The following is a 17,207-nucleotide window of genomic DNA, read 5'->3' on the forward strand; positions in this document are numbered from 1 at the left end:
GGCCATGGGCAGCACTATGGGGGCGATATCTAACACGGGGACTTGTGCGATCTATATAGGGGCCATGGGCAGCACTATGGGGGCGATATCTAACACAGGGGGACTTGTGCGATCTATAAGGGCCAAGGGCAGCACCATGGGGGCGATATCTAACACAGGGGGACTTGTGCGAACTATATAGGGGCCATGGGCAGCACTATGGGGCGATATCTAACACAGGGGGACTTGTGCGATCTATATAGGGGCCATGGGCAGCACTATGGGGGCGATATCTAACACAGGGGGACTTGTGCGATCTATATAGGGGCCATGGGCAGCACCATGGGGGCGATATCTAACACAAGGGGACTTGTGCGATCTATATAGGGGCCAAGGGCAGCACTATGGGGGCGATATCTAACACAGGGGGACTTGTGCGATCTATATAGGGGCCATGGGCAGCACCATGGGGGCGATATCTAACACAAGGGGACTTGTGCGATCTATATAGGGGCCATGGGCAGCATTATGGGGGCGATATCCAACACAGGGGGACTTGTGCGATCTATATAGGGGCCATGGGCAGCACTATGGGGGCGATATCTAACACAGGGGGACTTGTGCGATCTATAAGGGCCATGGGCAGCACCATGGGGGCGATATCTAACACAGGGGGACTTGTGCGATCTATATAGGGGCCATGGGCAGCACTATGGGGGCGATATCTAACACAGGGGGACTTGTGCAATCTATATAGGGGCCATGGGCAGCACTATGGGGGCGATATCTAACACAGGGGGACTTGTGCGATCTATAGGGGCCATGGGCAGCACTATGGGGGCGATAGCTAACACAGGGGGACTTGTGCGATCTATAAGGGCCATGGGCAGCACCATGGGGGCGATATCTAACACAGGGGGACTTGTGCGAACTATATAGGGGCCATGGGCAGCACTATGGGGGCGATATCTAACACGGGGACTTGTGCGATCTATATAGGGGCCATGGGCAGCACTATGGGGGCGATATCTAACACAGGGGGACTTGTGCGATCTATAAGGGCCAAGGGCAGCACCATGGGGGCGATATCTAACACAGGGGGACTTGTGCGAACTATATAGGGGCCATGGGCAGCACTATGGGGGCGATATCTAACACAGGGGGACTTGTGCGATCTATATAGGGGCCATGGGCAGCACTATGGGGGCGATATCTAACACAGGGGGACTTGTGCGATCTATATAGGGGCCATGGGCAGCACCATGGGGGCGATATCTAACACAAGGGGACTTGTGCGATCTATATAGGGGCCAAGGGCAGCACTATGGGGGCGATATCTAACACAGGGGGACTTGTGCGATCTATATAGGGGCCATGGGCAGCACCATGGGGGCGATATCTAACACAAGGGGACTTGTGCGATCTATATAGGGGCCATGGGCAGCATTATGGGGGCGATATCCAACACAGGGGGACTTGTGCGATCTATATAGGGGCCATGGGCAGCACTATGGGGGCGATATCTAACACAGGGGGACTTGTGCGATCTATAAGGGCCATGGGCAGCACCATGGGGGCGATATCTAACACAGGGGGACTTGTGCAATCTATATAGGGGCCATGGGCAGCACTATGGGGGCGATATCTAACACAGGGGGACTTGTGCAATCTATATAGGGGCCATGGGCAGCACTATGGGGGCGATATCTAACACAGGGGGACTTGTGCGATCTATAGGGGCCATGGGCAGCACTATGGGGGCGATATCTAACACAGGGGGACTTGTGCGATCTATATAGGGGCCATGGGCAGCACTATGGGGGCGATATCTAACACAGGGGGACTTGTGCGATCTATATAGGGGCCATGGGCAGCACCATGGGGGCGATATCTAACACAAGGGGACTTGTGCGATCTATATAGGGGCCATGGGCAGCACTATGGGGGCGATATCCAACACAGGGGGACTTGTGCGATCTATATAGGGGCCATGGGAAGCACCATGGGGGCGATATCTCCCACCCCGGGGGTCTTGTGCGATCTATATAGGGGCCATGGGCAGCACCATGGGGGCGATATCTAACACAGGGGAACGTGTGCAATCCATAGGGGACCATAGGCAGCACAGGGGAATGTATGCAATCCATAGGGGGCCATAGGCAGCACAGGGGAACGTGTGCCATCACAAGGGAGCTATATTCAATATAAGGGGGCCATATCCAGATTAAGGGGGCTAATTTTAGGATGGGGGGCTATGAGGGACATATACCCTATATGATTTGTTAGAGGGACACTGGCATTATAAGATGGACCCCATTAAACATAAAAAAAAAAAAATTCTCTTTTCCTTCACCAAATTTGGGGGTGCGTCTTATAATCAGGTGCGTCTTATAAAGCGAAAAATACGGTAATAAAAAAAAATAGTTATATTTAATGAAATTATTGCGGTTTTATAATATTTATTGAAAAATAGCAATAAAATCAAAATTTCTTTATTTTAATTGTCGGATTATGTGTGTGTGTAAAGGGATATATTATTCCATTATTTTAATGTCAGAAAAGCATGCGTTTTCGAAGTCCAAAACGCATGTTTTCTGCACTGGAAAAGCAGGTAAAACGCAGGAAATTTGAAGTTTCTTGGTTTTTCCACTTCTCATTGACTTCAATGTTAGCAAAACGCACCCAAAATGGCAAAAACAATTGACATGCAGCTCCTTTGAATGCATGTTTTTTGCCACAAAATATGCAAATTAAACGCAGTGTTTAGAAACGCAAAGTGCGGTCTAGAAATCTACATTTTCCATAGACTATTATGGAAAAGCAAAACGCATGCCTTTTGGCATGAAAACGCTGCAGCTCAAAACGGACCTAAAAAGCAGCTGAAACACAGGTGGAAACGCAAAGTGCGGTCATAGCCTAAAGCAGCTCTAGTAACCGATCAGTGGCCACGGGTTCATTATGTCAGGAGACTGGTGAAAACACAGGGCTGTGAGCGGAAGAGCAGAACCAATTTGATAGAAAAGTATAGATTTTTTTTATTTTGTGCAGCACTCTGGGGTAGTGAATATTTAAAAAAAAAAAAAAAAAAAAAAAAAAAAGAAAATAATCAAAAACAAAAAAAACTTAACACTGAACTCTACTATACTGGAAGTGTAAATCAGTGTCCAGTGTGAAAACTGTCAGATATAGGGCTCGCTCACACTCGTGCACAGCATCCCATGCAAGATAATCGGATGGATTATGAACATGACGCATTGCTCAATGTCTGCTGCGAGCATGAGCCGACGGTCATTTTCGGTTTCTCCTGCATGCGAGAATCTCAGCACAGGTGCAGAAAAGATGGAGAACTTGGTCTCTCCATCTTCTCCACTGTCGTTCTCACTGTATATCGGACTGCACTTGGATGCAATCCAATGTTTTGCATGCACCCATAAACTTGTATCAGTATGCGCCGTCCAATATACATTGCCACTCACAGCATGCAGCAATTTTCTTCTCATGCCTTGGCATGATAAAATAACATTAGTCGGCACTGCCTCATAGTATAACATTGGAGAGCACTCATCCGAGTTAGATGCCAGTGTTAGCAAACTACCAAACATGGATTTTTTTTGGTGTTTGTGTTTATTGCTTTTCACTTACAGATTATTAATGGGGGGAAGGTTTCATAGACACCTCCCATTACTAATCTAGTGCTTAGTGACATCTGTGGGCTGTTATTAATCCCTTATTACCTCGATTGCCACCACACAAGGGCAATCGGGAAGAGCCGGGTAAAGTGCTGGGATTGTTGCATCTAATGGATGCGACAATTCCGGGCAGCTGCAGGCAGCTATTTTTAGGCTGGGTGGGCTCTCAACCATGGGACACCCCAGCCTGAGAATAGCAGCCCCCAGTTGTCAGTCTTTATCATGGCTGGCTATCAAAATTGGGGAGGACCACACGCCGTTTTTATGAATAAAAAAAAAAAAACTGCATGCGGTTCCTTTTATTTTGATACACAGCCAAGATAAGTGCATGGCCTAGGGCTGCAGCCTGTAGCCGTAGGCTTTATCTGTGCTGGTAACAATAGATGGGGGGGACCCTACGGCAATCGTATAATTTATTTTATTTTTACTTTATGATAGGGACACGCAAACAGCACTTGTGATTGGTTGCAGTCAGACGCACCCCCAGCCTGTGTGATTGTAACCAATCACAGATGCCAAGACTGCCGGAGGGCGGGGAAAGCAGTGCATATGGATAAGTGATAATGAGCAGCCCGGAAGTGAATAAGAGACTGCGCCGGAGACTTGGTAAAGATGAAACGCTTGCTTTATTCTTATTTTCTTTATTTTTCCTTATTTCCTGAGTGCCAGATCTTGATCATTAGCCGAATTTCTTGAGAATTCCGGGCCCGGCACTCAGGTACGTTTGAAACCGCGCGGATCCGGATTTTTACATTCTAGGTCCGCTTATCATTATTCGCAAGTAATATATCTTGCATTCATAAATATTCCTCACCTACCATAGTGCAAAACAACCATACACACATTTCCCATTTTTCAAACTATTCTTTCATTACAGAACTCCATCTCATCTTAACTACAGAGAACGTTTCACACAAAAATGACTAAAATCCCACTAAACGTACTCCACTCCCTGCAATGTGATCTTTACTCGACAATTATACTGCACAATGCAATGGCCGCGGAGTCTTTTTTGGGTGGACATAACAAATAGCACTTTAGCTATAACTACCATCTCTGTGTTGTAACTGCCAATTTGTGTCTTGTAGCAAGATGCATGCTGGACGGAGAGGAGATGTACTCTGCAAAAATAGACTCGCAAAAGGAAATGTGTCAAATCCAAAACATTAGGTAGTTGAATGTGTTATTTAAGATCCTCAGCTCTGCAATACACGAAGCCGTACAATAACATCTGTCAAAAAAAAAAAAAGCCTAGGTGCAGGAAAGAAAAAAAGAAAAAGATCACTGGGATAAAAATACAATTGAAATAATATAACCCATTCCTGACCTCTCAATGGCCTGGCGGAGGAGGAAAAATATCCCTAGTCTGCAGCAATGTAGAAAAATCATGTCCGGTTAGCGGCTGTCATTCAACCAGAGAACCTGTATCCTCTATTCCAGGGTATATAGTGCTCAATGAGACCCAGATCAGCTCATTAAGTTCCTACGGTATTAGCAGAAGGTCGCTTTCCCTGTAACTTTGTTTTCTATGGATGTCCAAGTTACAGTGAAAATTTGCATCATAAAAAAACAATATACTGGGAAAAATGTTGTAAAAAAATGGGTGCAGTGACTATTTTGTCTCTGGAAATCATCCATTGAGTTGAACGCAGTGAATATTGCAGAATTTTGCAAATAACCGCTTGTAGTGCCCAAACACTGTGCCCAGCTCGTGCTTCTGCAGACACACATCCTCTGCCATTCTTCCTTGCAGATCCTGTCCAGTTCGTCAGGTTGGATAGTGAACGTTGGTGGACAGCCATTTTCAGGTCTCTCCAGAGATGCTCTGTTGGGTTTAGCTCAGGGCCTGGCTGGGCCAGTCAAGAATGGTCATAGAGTTGTTCTGAAGCCACTCGTTTGTTATTTTAGCTGTGTACTTAGGGTCATTGTCTTGTTGGATGGTGAACCTTCGGCCAAGTCTGAGGTCCAGAGCACTCTGGAAGAGGTTTTCTTCCAGGATATCTCTGTACTTGGCCGCATTCATCTTTCCTTCAATTGCAACCAGGAGTCCTGTCCCTGCAGCTGAAAAACACCTCTATAGCATGATGCTGCCACCGCCATGTTTCACTGTTGGGATTGTATTGGGCAGGTGATGAGCAGTGCCTGATTTTCTCCACACATACAGCTTAGAATTATCACAAAAAAGTTCTATCTTCATCTCATCAGACCAGAGAATCTTATTTCTCATAGTCTGGGAGTCCTCTGTGTGTTTTTTTACCAAACTATGGGGGCTTTCATATGTCTTACACTGAAGAGAGGCGTCCGTTAGGCCACTCTGCCATAAATGCCCGACTGGTGGAGGGCTGCAGTGATAGGTGACTTTGTGGAACTTTCTCCCATCTCCCTACTGCATCTTTGGAGCTCAGCCACAGTGATCTTGGGGTTCTTCTTTACCTCACTCTTCAAGGCTCTTCTCCCATGACTGCTCAGTTTGGCTGGACGGCCAGGTCAAGGAAGAGTTCTGGTGGTCCCAAACTTCTTCCATTGAAGGATTATGGAGGCCACTCTGCTCTTAGAAACCTAAAGTACTGCAAAAAATTCTTTTGTAACCTTGGCCAGATCTGTGCCTTGCCACAATTTTGTCTCTAAGCTTCTTGGTCAGTTCCTTTGACCTCCTGATTCTCATTTGTTCTGACATGCAGTGTGAGCTGTGAGGTCTTATATAGACAGGTGTGTGCCTTTCCAAATCAAGTCCTATTGGCTTAAACACAGCTGGACTCTAATGAAGGAGAAGAAGCATCTTAAGGAGGATCACAAGGAAATGGAGAGCATGTGACTTAAATATGCGTGTCTGAGCAAAGGGTCTGAATACTTATGACCATGTGATATTTCAGTTTCTCTTGTTTAATAAACTTGCAAAAATTTCTACATTTCTGTTTTTTTCTGTCAAGATGGGGCGCAGAGTGCACATTAATGGGGAAAAAAAAAGACATTTTTTGAATTTACCAAATGGCTGCAATGAAACAAAGAGTGAAAAATGTAAAGGGAACCTGTCACCAGATTTGGTGACTATAAGGTGCGGCCACCACCAGTGGGCTCTTATATACAGCATTCTAACATGTTGTATATAAGAGCCCAGGCTGCCGTGTAGAACGTAAAAAAGAGAATTTTGTTACTTACCGTAAATTCTTTTTCTTATAGTTCCGACATGGGAGACCCAGACCATGGGTGTATAGCTTCTGCCTCCGGAGGACACACAAAGTACTACACTCAAACGTGTAGCTCTTCCCTCCTAGCATATACACCCCCTGGTAGCCAGTCCTAGCCAGTTTAGTGCAAAAGCTGAAGGAGGACATCCACCCACAAGTAGAGACAGAGCAAAACCCGGAACAACCGGAACCTCTGTCTACAACAACAGCCGGTGATAACACACGGAACAAGAAACCTGCCAACAGGCAACAGGGAGGGTGCTGGGTCTCCCATGTCGGAACTATAAGAAAAAGAATTTACGGTAAGTAACAAAATTCTCTTTTTCTTCATCGTTCCTTATGGGAGACCCAGACCATGGGACGTTCTAAAGCAGTCCATGGGTGGGAATAAACAGAAAAACTGAGAAGTAGGCGAAACCTAACTTCACAAATGGGCGACAGCCGCCTGAAGGATGCGTCTGCCCAAGCTCGCATCTGCCGAAGCAAGAGCATGCACCTGGTAGTGCTTCGAAAAGGTATGCAGACTAGTCCAAGTGGCAGTCTGACAGACCTGCTGAGCCGTAGCCTGGGCCTGAAAGCCTAAGAGGCACCGACAGCTCTGGTCAAGTGTGCCTTGATCCCCGGCGGGAGAGGCACTTGAGTACACTGGTAGGTATCGGAAATGGCCGACCTAAACCAACGAGCCAGAGTCGGCTTAAAAGCCGAAAGGCCCTTACGCTGACCAGCGGTCAGCACAAAAAAGAGAGGTGCACCGCCTAAGAACAGCGGTGCGAGACACATAGATCCGGAGCGCCCGCACCAGATCCAGAGTATGCAACGCCCTTTCAAAGCGATGAACAGGAGCCGGACAAAAGGAAGGCAGAGAAAATGCCCCGGTTAAGGTGGAAACAGCAACCACCTTAGGGAGAAAGTCCGGAGTCGAACGGAGAACCACCTTGCCTTGATGAAGGGAGGACTCCGAAGAGAGTGCAGCCAAAACAGAGACTCTCTTGAGGGAAGTTATGGCCACTAGAAAGACCACCTTCTGTGAAAGACTAAACTAAGAAACCTCCCTAAGAGGCTCAAAGGGGGGTTTCCGGAAGCCGTGAGGACCGAATTAAGGTCCCAGGGCTCCAAGGGCCGCCGGTAAGGCGGAATGATGTGAGATGCGCCCTGCATGAAGGAGTGCACCTGGGCCAGCCGGGCGATACGCCGCTGGCACAACACTGACAGAGCCGAGACCTGTCCCTTAAGGGAATTGAGGGATAGTCCTAGCTGCAGACCGGACTGTAGAAGGGACAGGAGGGTCGGCAAGGCCAAAAGGCCAAAGGATACTTCCGAGCTCGAGTCATAGTGGAGATGACTTCAGGAGGGATACCAGAAGTCGACAAGATCCATGACTCAAACGCCACGCTGTCAATCTGAGAGCCGCAGGTTCTGGCGGAAGGACGGACCTCGTGAGAGAAGGTCTGGACAGTCCGGGAGATGCTATGGCACCTCTACGGACAGACGGAGCAGGTCAGAGTACCAAGCTTGCCTGGGTCAGTCTGGAGTAATGAGAATGACCCGACGGCCCTCCTTTCTGATCTTGCGCAGGACTCTGGGCAAGAACTAGAGGGTGAAACACGTAAGACAGACGAAGCTGGGACCAAACTTGAACCAGTGCGTCTGCCGCAAAAACCTGAGGATCGTGGAGCCACGGTTTGACGGCTGAGACAATCAGCCTCCCAGTTTTCCACGTCTGGGATGTGGGCTGTGGACATGGTGGACTAGGAGTCCTCCGTCCACTGAAGAATGCGATGAACCTCCAACATTGCCAGGCGGCTGAGTGTCCCGCCCTGGAGGTTGATGTAGGCAAACGCTGTAGCGTTGTCTGACTGGACTCGAATGTGCCTGGCCGCCAACAGATGGTGAAAGGCTTAGAGAGCTAGAAACACAGCTCTGATTTCCAGCACATTGATCCAGAGGGCTGATTCGGACAGAGTCCAAGTGCCCTGCGCTCCATGGTGGAGATATACTGCTCCCCAGCCGGATAGACTAGCATCTTGGTGAGGATCACCCGGGACGGAGCCAGGAAGGAGCGTAGACAGAGGGGACGAAGCCACCACTGAAACGAGCCCCTGGTCTGTGGCGAAGCCACCGCCCCTTGGAAGGAGGAAGTCCGCTTGTTCCAACAGCGGAAAATATCCAGCCGCAGAGGACGCAGATGGAACTGGGCAAGGGAATCGCTTCCATTGACACCACCATCTGATCCAGCACCTGTATTAGGTGCCTGATGGAACGACGACTGCTGTTTGACTAAGGGCAGCTTCACAAGTGCCGACAGAGTCTCGAATTGCGTCCCTGAGTATGTGTGGTTAGAGTGGCGAGAGTGAGCGAGGCACTCCGCTAACAGTCTGCACTGGATGAAGCCCAGACTAGAAGGCTGTCCAGGAGAAAAGGATCACTGCCAACCCCTAGAGGTGCAGGACCGCAAGCACAGCTGCCCCGACCTTGAGAATACTCGAGGGGCCGTGGCTAACCCCAAGGGAAGAGCCACGAATTGGACCACTCTGATTGCAAAACGTAGCCAACGCTGATTGAAACTGCGATTGGCACATGCAGATAGGCATCTCTGATGTCGATGGATGCTAGGGAATCTCCTTGGGTCATTGATTGATCGCAGAGACTCTATGCGAAACTGCCGCACCTGAACATGCTTGAGAAGCTTGAGATCCAGGTCGGAAGGCACCGCCCTCCTCGGGTACTAGGAATAGATTTAAGCAGAAATCTCAGAACCGTTCCCAGTCGGGAACCGGTACAATTACTCCAGTGGCCTGCAAGAATGCCACAACCTGTGAGAAGGCGGCGGCCTTGGAGCAGGGGGGAGTTGACAGAAAAAATCTGTTTGGCGGGCTGGATAGAATTCTATCCTGTAGCCGTGGGAGATGGTATCTCGCACCCACTGATCGGAGACGTGTTAAAACCATACGTCGCCAAAGTGGGAGAGCCTGCCACCGACCAAGGACGTTGCTGGCGTGGCCAGATAGCCAGGAGGAGGCTGACTTGGTGGCAGCATCTCCTGCGGTCTTCTCGTGCGCCATTTTGGGTTTACGATCCTTGGCTGAGCCAGTGGACGAGGCCGAGGGCTCAGAGAACGGTCAGATGGAGGAACAAACAGAACGAAACCTCGACTGATTCCTGCCCTGGACAGGTTTCCTGGTTTAGGTTTGTGGCATAGAAGAAACTCTTCCCGCCAAGAGCTTCCTTAATAATTTCATCCAGTTGTTCCCGAATAGTCTGGTCCCAGCAAAAGGGAGCCCAGCAAGGAACTTCTTTAGAAGCATCCGCCTTCCACTTCCGAAGCCACAGGAGCCTGCGGATAGCGAGGAAATTAGCCGAGGCCACCGCAGTGCGGTGAGAGTCTCCAGCATGGCAGACATGGCATAGGATGAAAAGACTGAAGTCTGGAAGTTAAGGCAACCATTTCGGGCAAAGAGTCCCTGTGAGGGAATGCATCTCCTCTAGAGAAGCAGAGATGGCTTTGAAAGCCGCACTGCTGCAAAAGCTGGGGAGAACGAGCCCCCTGCCGCCTCCATACAGATTTGGCCAGAAGGACAACCTGGTGGACAGCAAAGCCGTAAGTGAGGAGCCATCAGCCACTGATACAACGTCCGGGCTGAGAGTCTAAACACTTGAGGGACCACCTTTGGTGAATGAGCCCACTCCTTGACCACCTCTGGTGGAAGGGGAAAACTGTCATCAGAACCACGGTTTGGGAAGCGTTTGCCAGAGCAGACTCTGGGCTTGGTCACAGTGGCCTGAAAACTGGAGTGGTTAAGGAACACACTCCTTGTTCTCTTAGGCAAGGTAAACTGGTGCCTTTTTGCCAGAGAGGATTGCTCCTCTGATACTGGCGGATTGAGGTCCAGTACAGAATTAATGTACAGTGGGAACCTTAGAGAGGTGCCGTCAGCCACTGATACAACTATCCGGGCTGAAATACTAGACACCGGAGGGACCACCCTAGGTGAATAAGCCCACTCCTTGACCACCTCTGGTGGAAGGGGGAAACAGTCATCAGAACCACGCTTTGGGAGCGTCTGTCAGGACAGGCTCTGGGCTTGGTCACAGTGGGCTGAAAACTGGAGTGGTTAAGGAACACACTCCTTGTTCTCTTAAGGTATACTGATGCCTTTCTGCCAGAGGGGGATACTCCCCTGATACAGGCGGATTGAGGTCCAGTACAAATATAATGGACGCAATCAAATCATTAGCATCTGCATCACCCTCGGACCGATCAATGGTACATTAAGTAGCGTCCGAGCCCCCAGTAAAGACATCCTCCTCGTCCAGTGAGTCAGCTCGTGAATCAGAGCTGCGGGACGGGGAAGGACAGGGGACCCTGCGTCTCCATTTTAGGAGGACGGGGTCTGAGATGAAGAGTCCTCTGAGAGCTTTGCTGAGCGAGCTCGTAGCAGCGAAAGCGCCCTGAGAAGGGGGCTAATGCATGCTCAGCACCACCGGAGCAGCTGGAGGGACCACTGACGAGCCTCCAGGCTGAGGGACCACTGTGTTTATGTGCTCAGTACAGGCAGTACGAGTCTACATGCAGTGCATATTAAGAACAGCCTTGCAGCCTTGCTCTGATGTGAGACATGCTGCAGAAGTGGGGGCTCTGTGAGGGAATGCATCTCCAGAATGACCCCCAGCAGAGTATATAAACAGAGAATATAAGCAGCTGCACAACTGGAGGTTGTGGCTTGCCAGACCGTTTAACATACATTTCTGTGCCCTCCAGTCCCCCAGCCCAGGCCCCCATTTGTCACAATGTGGTATCTCTGTGCCTATGCAGACATTGAGAACGCTGAGAAAATGGCGACCGGAGCGAGGAGAGGGGGCGGGGCCTACTCTGAGAGCGGGCAAATGAGGTATACAGGAGAGGGAATCTTTCCTCAGTGAGGAGTGTCCGTTCCCTGTGCTGAACAGTCTCTGGGCGGAGCCACAGTATCCCTCTGCATGACTGACATGCAGGGGGAGTGAAACCGAAACTAGGCCTCAGGCGAAGCCGGGGCCTAGATTTAAACATGCGGCCAGCGTGCAGGCACCATCGGCGCGGTTCTCCAGTGAAAACTGGAGAACCGGCCGGAAATGTTACCACAGTCATATAACACACTCCCCCCCAATAAATAAAGTACAAGGCACCCCCTGGAAAGACCACTTTCTGTGGTAAAAACGTCTCAATACTTAGCTTTTGAGACGCAGGTGCCAGGTCCCTGGGGGGGGGTTAAACGCTCCGTCCGGCAGGATCCTGAAAAAGGGCTGCGGATGGAGACCGGTCTCCTGCAAAGCAGTGAGAACCGAGATGGCTCCCACTTCAAGCCAGAGTCCCAGGGGATGGTGAAGGAGCGCGGCATGTGAAGGCTCCAGCCTTGTAAAGTCAACCTTAACAGCACCGCCGACACAGTGGGGTGAGAAGGGACATGCCGGGAGTCCAGACTGGACCCGCTTTTCTTCCAAATCTTTGAAATCCAAAAAATCAAAAATCAAAAATCAGAGAATGCATGTGTGTGTGTGACCTCCTGAACACAAAGCATTGAAACTGGCTAGGACTGGCTACCAGGGGGTGTATATGCTAGGAGGGAGGAGCTACACATTTGAGTGTAGTACTTTGTGTGTCCTCCGGAGGCAGAAGCTATACACCCATGGTCTGGGTCTCCCATAAGGAACGATGAAGAAAATCACTTTATAATACTCACCTACGGGGCGGTGCGGTGCAGACTGGTTGGATGGGTGTATCTGTTCTCTGGTAACGGCGCCTCCTCTTTCGGCCATCTTTGTCCTCCTTCTTCTGAAACTAGTGTGGATGACGCATCCTACGTCATCCACACTAGCCGGCATTGATTTCCCGAGCAGGCGCACTGCAATGCTTTGATCTGCCCTGCTCTCCTGGGGAGGGAGAGGGAGTGAAAAAATGTACAGACAGCACAGCATGGGATCATAGCTGCTGCTTTCTGTTAGGTAAAACAGAGTTTAAAAACAAGAAGGGAAACTTTACCTCATAGAAAGACTCAGCTGTGATCCCATGCTGTCCTGTCTGTATACTCTCTTTTGTTGCCTCCCTATGTGGTATGATCCGACCATGTCCCTGTACGGTCAGACACGACCATTACACAGCAGGGGCTAATATGAAACACATCAGGTTGTGAAACTTAGTTTTATTCCAAGATCTATTGATTAAAATGTGCTTTGTTCATGGCACAACATTTTTAATAGGTCAAGTCACAAATAGTTTAAACAAGAAATGACGGCAATGAAAACTAAAGGCAAGCAGGGGTCCATAAACCTAGACGAAAAGAAAGTTGTACCGTAGCGAAATGTAAAAATGAAAGAGCTATAAATGATGGCGTTTGGAAGCCTCGCCAGGACTTTCCTGTGGGACGAGCTGCCAGGCTACAAGATAGATGCTGCGGAGGAAAACCTAACCATGAAGAAATGGAATCTCCAGCCAGTCATAAATATTACATTATAATTTACACCTTATTACATGTTTAATTCATCCGACATGACACGAAAGGTATATTCTGCTGCAAATAAAGATCCAGCCTCTTGTGCTCAGCAAAGACTGTTTGCAATAATTAAACAAAAGCAATGTACATGATTTCAGAAAAAACACGGATGCCCGAGCTGCTCGCAATAGGCTGCAACTCAGGTAACAGATGCAAAGCAATCATATCTCTCTATTGCTGCATTCCTCATAAAATACTGGATCACCTGTTCTTAAAATCCCTCCGTTATTTCTCCTGGAAATGAATAATGCAAGTACTTATGGAACTAAAGCACTTGAGGTGCCCATTCTTCAGTGCTTTAAAGGGTTATTCCAAAAATGACCAGTTGTCCTCTATCAATAGAATATGAAATAACTGGCGCATTGCTTAGGGAATGATTAATGGGATCTCTAGCGGGCCTGACACCAAAAGGTCTGCAGTCCCAGCTTGAATGGAGTGATGGTGGCTCAATCTCCATTACATTCATTGACTATTGGACTGCAGAAGAGAGCGGAGCACTGTACTCTATTTCCTGCAGTCCTACAAAAAAAAAATGGAATGGAGATTGAGTATGCACATGTCTGATGCCCTGTTGTGAATGTATCAGACGTGTGCATGCTCAATCTCCATTACATTTTTTTTTTTGTCGGACTGCAGGAAATAGAGTACAGTGCTCAGCTCTCTTCTGCAGTCCAATAGTCAATGAATGTAATGGAGATTGAGCATGCACACATCTGATACATTCACAATGGGGCAACAGAGCCCAGATCTCAAGGTCACAATGGTCGGACTCATGGAGATCAGCAAATGATGTCCTTAAGGCCACTTTACACACAGAGATAAATCTTTGGCAGATCTCTGGTTGCAGTGAAATCAAGGACATATTGTTCCATTTGTACACAGCCACAAACCTGGCACTGATTGTCCACAATTTCACTGTACCCACAGATCTGCTGCAGATTTATCTCTGTGTGTAAAGTGGCCTTTACTCATTGAATGGGGATTACTTGCTAGTTTGGGAAAATCCTTTGAAGAGAACTACCAAAGTCTAAAAGAAGGCATGACAGTTACTTCTAACCAATTTCAACCTAGGCGGCAAATGTAATATATGAATATATATATATATATATATATATATATATATATATATATATATATATATATATATATATATATATATATATATATATATATATATATATATATATATATATATTATATATATATGCTATATAGAGATGGTCACATCACTGTACAAACTCACCGTCTGACTATCCGGGAAGTCCATCTTGATTAGCTTGTGAGCACATTCCTCAAAATCTAAACTGAATGTAGAGAAAAAGAAAAAAGAAAAAAAAAGAAAAGAAAATGGATTAATACACACTATATAGTAACTCCACATCTTCCAATTTCCCAGAAATATGAATCATCTGTGAATATATAAAATTAAAATGAAATTGTGATCAGGATTCCTGCTGTTTAACTACCTCCACCATATTATTGTCACTACACCCTGCTTCCTCAATCTGTTCTAATTACTGTCCTTTATAAAAAAAAAACAAACCAAAAAAAACACCAATTTGTGCCCCATGACCTAAACGAATGACCATTGATTGATCCATTGGGCAGTGCCAAACCATCCTCGTCACCTCTTTTTTTTTTTAGCGCTACTGCCTCTGAATGATGATGCACTGCTCCGATCACTGGACGCCCAGCGCATTATACATTGCCCTGTTCAGAACAATGCATTCAGCTCGGCGCTGCACATGTGCTCAGCAGAATCCACTACCTTGACATAGGGCCGAGTGTAATGGGCATATGCTGGCCTCCATTTAGCAAAACATGCACAGGATTCTAATCTCAATGTGGATGATGAATGGGACGTATATGCATCCATCAGAAAAAAATAGGGGATGGCCTCATGGACTTGCAGAAGGTGCAGCGTTGGGTCCTGCATTGCCTATCATATAACTGTAAATATGACACGGGGAGCCCTGAGCTGAGGGGAAATAAGACGAACACCTTGGTAGGAACGGATTAAGAATGGGAAATCTGACAGCAGGCTTATCATAAAATTGTGGCTTACAGCAGTCGCCACTTAGGTAGTGTAGGATCTGTCTGTACGATGCTATGAACTCCCCGTTGACAGCCATAATTTAATGATTTAAAGGGGCATTCTCAAAGTTCCCTCCTATCAAAAAGACAAGGGATAACTTTACGATCGCTGGGGGTCAAATCCCTGTGGTCCCTACCAATTCCAAGAACCAGGGTCCTTAAGAGCCCCTGCTGAATGCAGCGGTGGTTGATCATTAGCAGTGTCTCTCCATTCATTCTAATAGAAGCGCTGAAGATCAGCTGAGTGCTCGGCAGTCTCCGGCGCTGCCATTAAGAATGATGACGGGGTGCATGATGCGTTCTATGTCATGCACATGCGCCGGCATTGAGATCCCGCGTAGGTGTACTACAATACTTTGATCTGCCTTGCTCAGGGTAGATCAAAGTGCGCCTGTGCAGGACCTCAATGCCGGTGAGTGTGTGGATGACGTAGACGCGTCATGCACCCCGGCTTCACAAGAAAAAGATGGCCGAAAGAGGAGGCGCCGGCACCGGAGAACGGAGACACCCATCTGACCAGTCTGCACCGAACCAAGCATTTACCGTATTTTTCGGACCATAAAACGCACTATTTTTCCCCCAAATGTTGGGGGAAAGTGGGGGGTGCGTCTTATAGTCTGAATATAGAGCTGTGGCCGGGAATGAGGGTGCTGCGGTGGAACGGGTCATCGGCGGCACGAGCAGGCTGTAGCAGCCTGCCGTGACCACGTGGGCCCGCTCATTACATATGCTCGCCCATCATCTCTCAGCGCTGAAGCCAGCGCTGACAGGTGGGCGGGATGATGGGCGGGGGATGCGCGCATAATTAACAGCCGGCCGTGATCACCCCTGACAACTACAGCCTGGAGTGATCATGTGCGGCTGTATTCACTGCCCCCCGTGCATCATCATCAGCGCGGGGGGCAGTGAATAAGTACAGTACACTCACCCGTCACCATTCGAGATAATGTCATCCCTGTGCGCGCTCTCCACACGCATCAGCCGGCAGACAGGAGGACATCGTGATGCTGCAGGTGAATTGTTCCATACAGGTCAGCGCCGGGGGCAGTGAATCAGTACACTCACCCGTCACCGTTCCCCTGCAGCACCGCGATGTCCTCCCGTCTGCCGGCCAGCTGATCTGTGTAGTGAGCGGTGAGCACAGCGATGATGTCATCGCTGTGCGCACCGCTAGTCACGCAGGTCAGCTGACTGGCAGACAGGACGAGCGATGCTGCAGGGTAACAGGGACGGCTCCACACAGGTCAGCAGTGCTGCTGCCGCCACAGACAGGGGAAGAAGCGATGCTGCATGGAGCGAGGAAAGGTGAGTATAAACGTTTATTTTTTTGTGTGTTATACAGGATACATGCCATATAGCAGGATGGATGGGGGTATATAGCAGGATGGATGGAGGTATATAGCAGGATAAGGGCATATAGCAGGATGGCAGTATATTGCAGGATGGCAGTATATTGCAGGATGGCAGTATATTGCAGGATGGCAGTATATTGCAAGATGGGGCCATACAGCAGGATGGGGCCATACAGCAGGATGGGGCCATACAGCAGGATGGGGCCATACAGCAGGATGGGGCCATACAGCAGGATGGGGCCATACAGCAGGATGGGGCCATACAGCAGGATGGGGCCATACAGCAGGATGGGGCCATACAGCACGATGGGGCCATACAGCAGGATGGGGCCATACAGCAGGATGGGGCCATACAGCAGGATGGGGCCATACAGCAGG

General features: G+C 48.6%; 1 protein-coding gene across 1 annotated transcript in view; it reads right to left on the reverse strand.

The window, feature by feature from the left end:
- The window catches only part of CWC22 (CWC22 spliceosome associated protein), a 220,920-nt gene that overhangs the window by 80,765 nt on the left and 122,948 nt on the right, over positions 1 to 17,207 (reverse strand). The window contains exon 13 of the mRNA XM_075318892.1: positions 14,627 to 14,687. Coding sequence (XP_075175007.1) covers positions 14,627 to 14,687 — 61 coding nt within the window. The remainder of the gene's footprint in view (positions 1 to 14,626; positions 14,688 to 17,207) is intronic.

Source organism: Anomaloglossus baeobatrachus, chromosome 7 (assembly GCF_048569485.1).
Source record: "Anomaloglossus baeobatrachus isolate aAnoBae1 chromosome 7, aAnoBae1.hap1, whole genome shotgun sequence".
NCBI lineage: Eukaryota > Metazoa > Chordata > Amphibia > Anura > Aromobatidae > Anomaloglossus > Anomaloglossus baeobatrachus.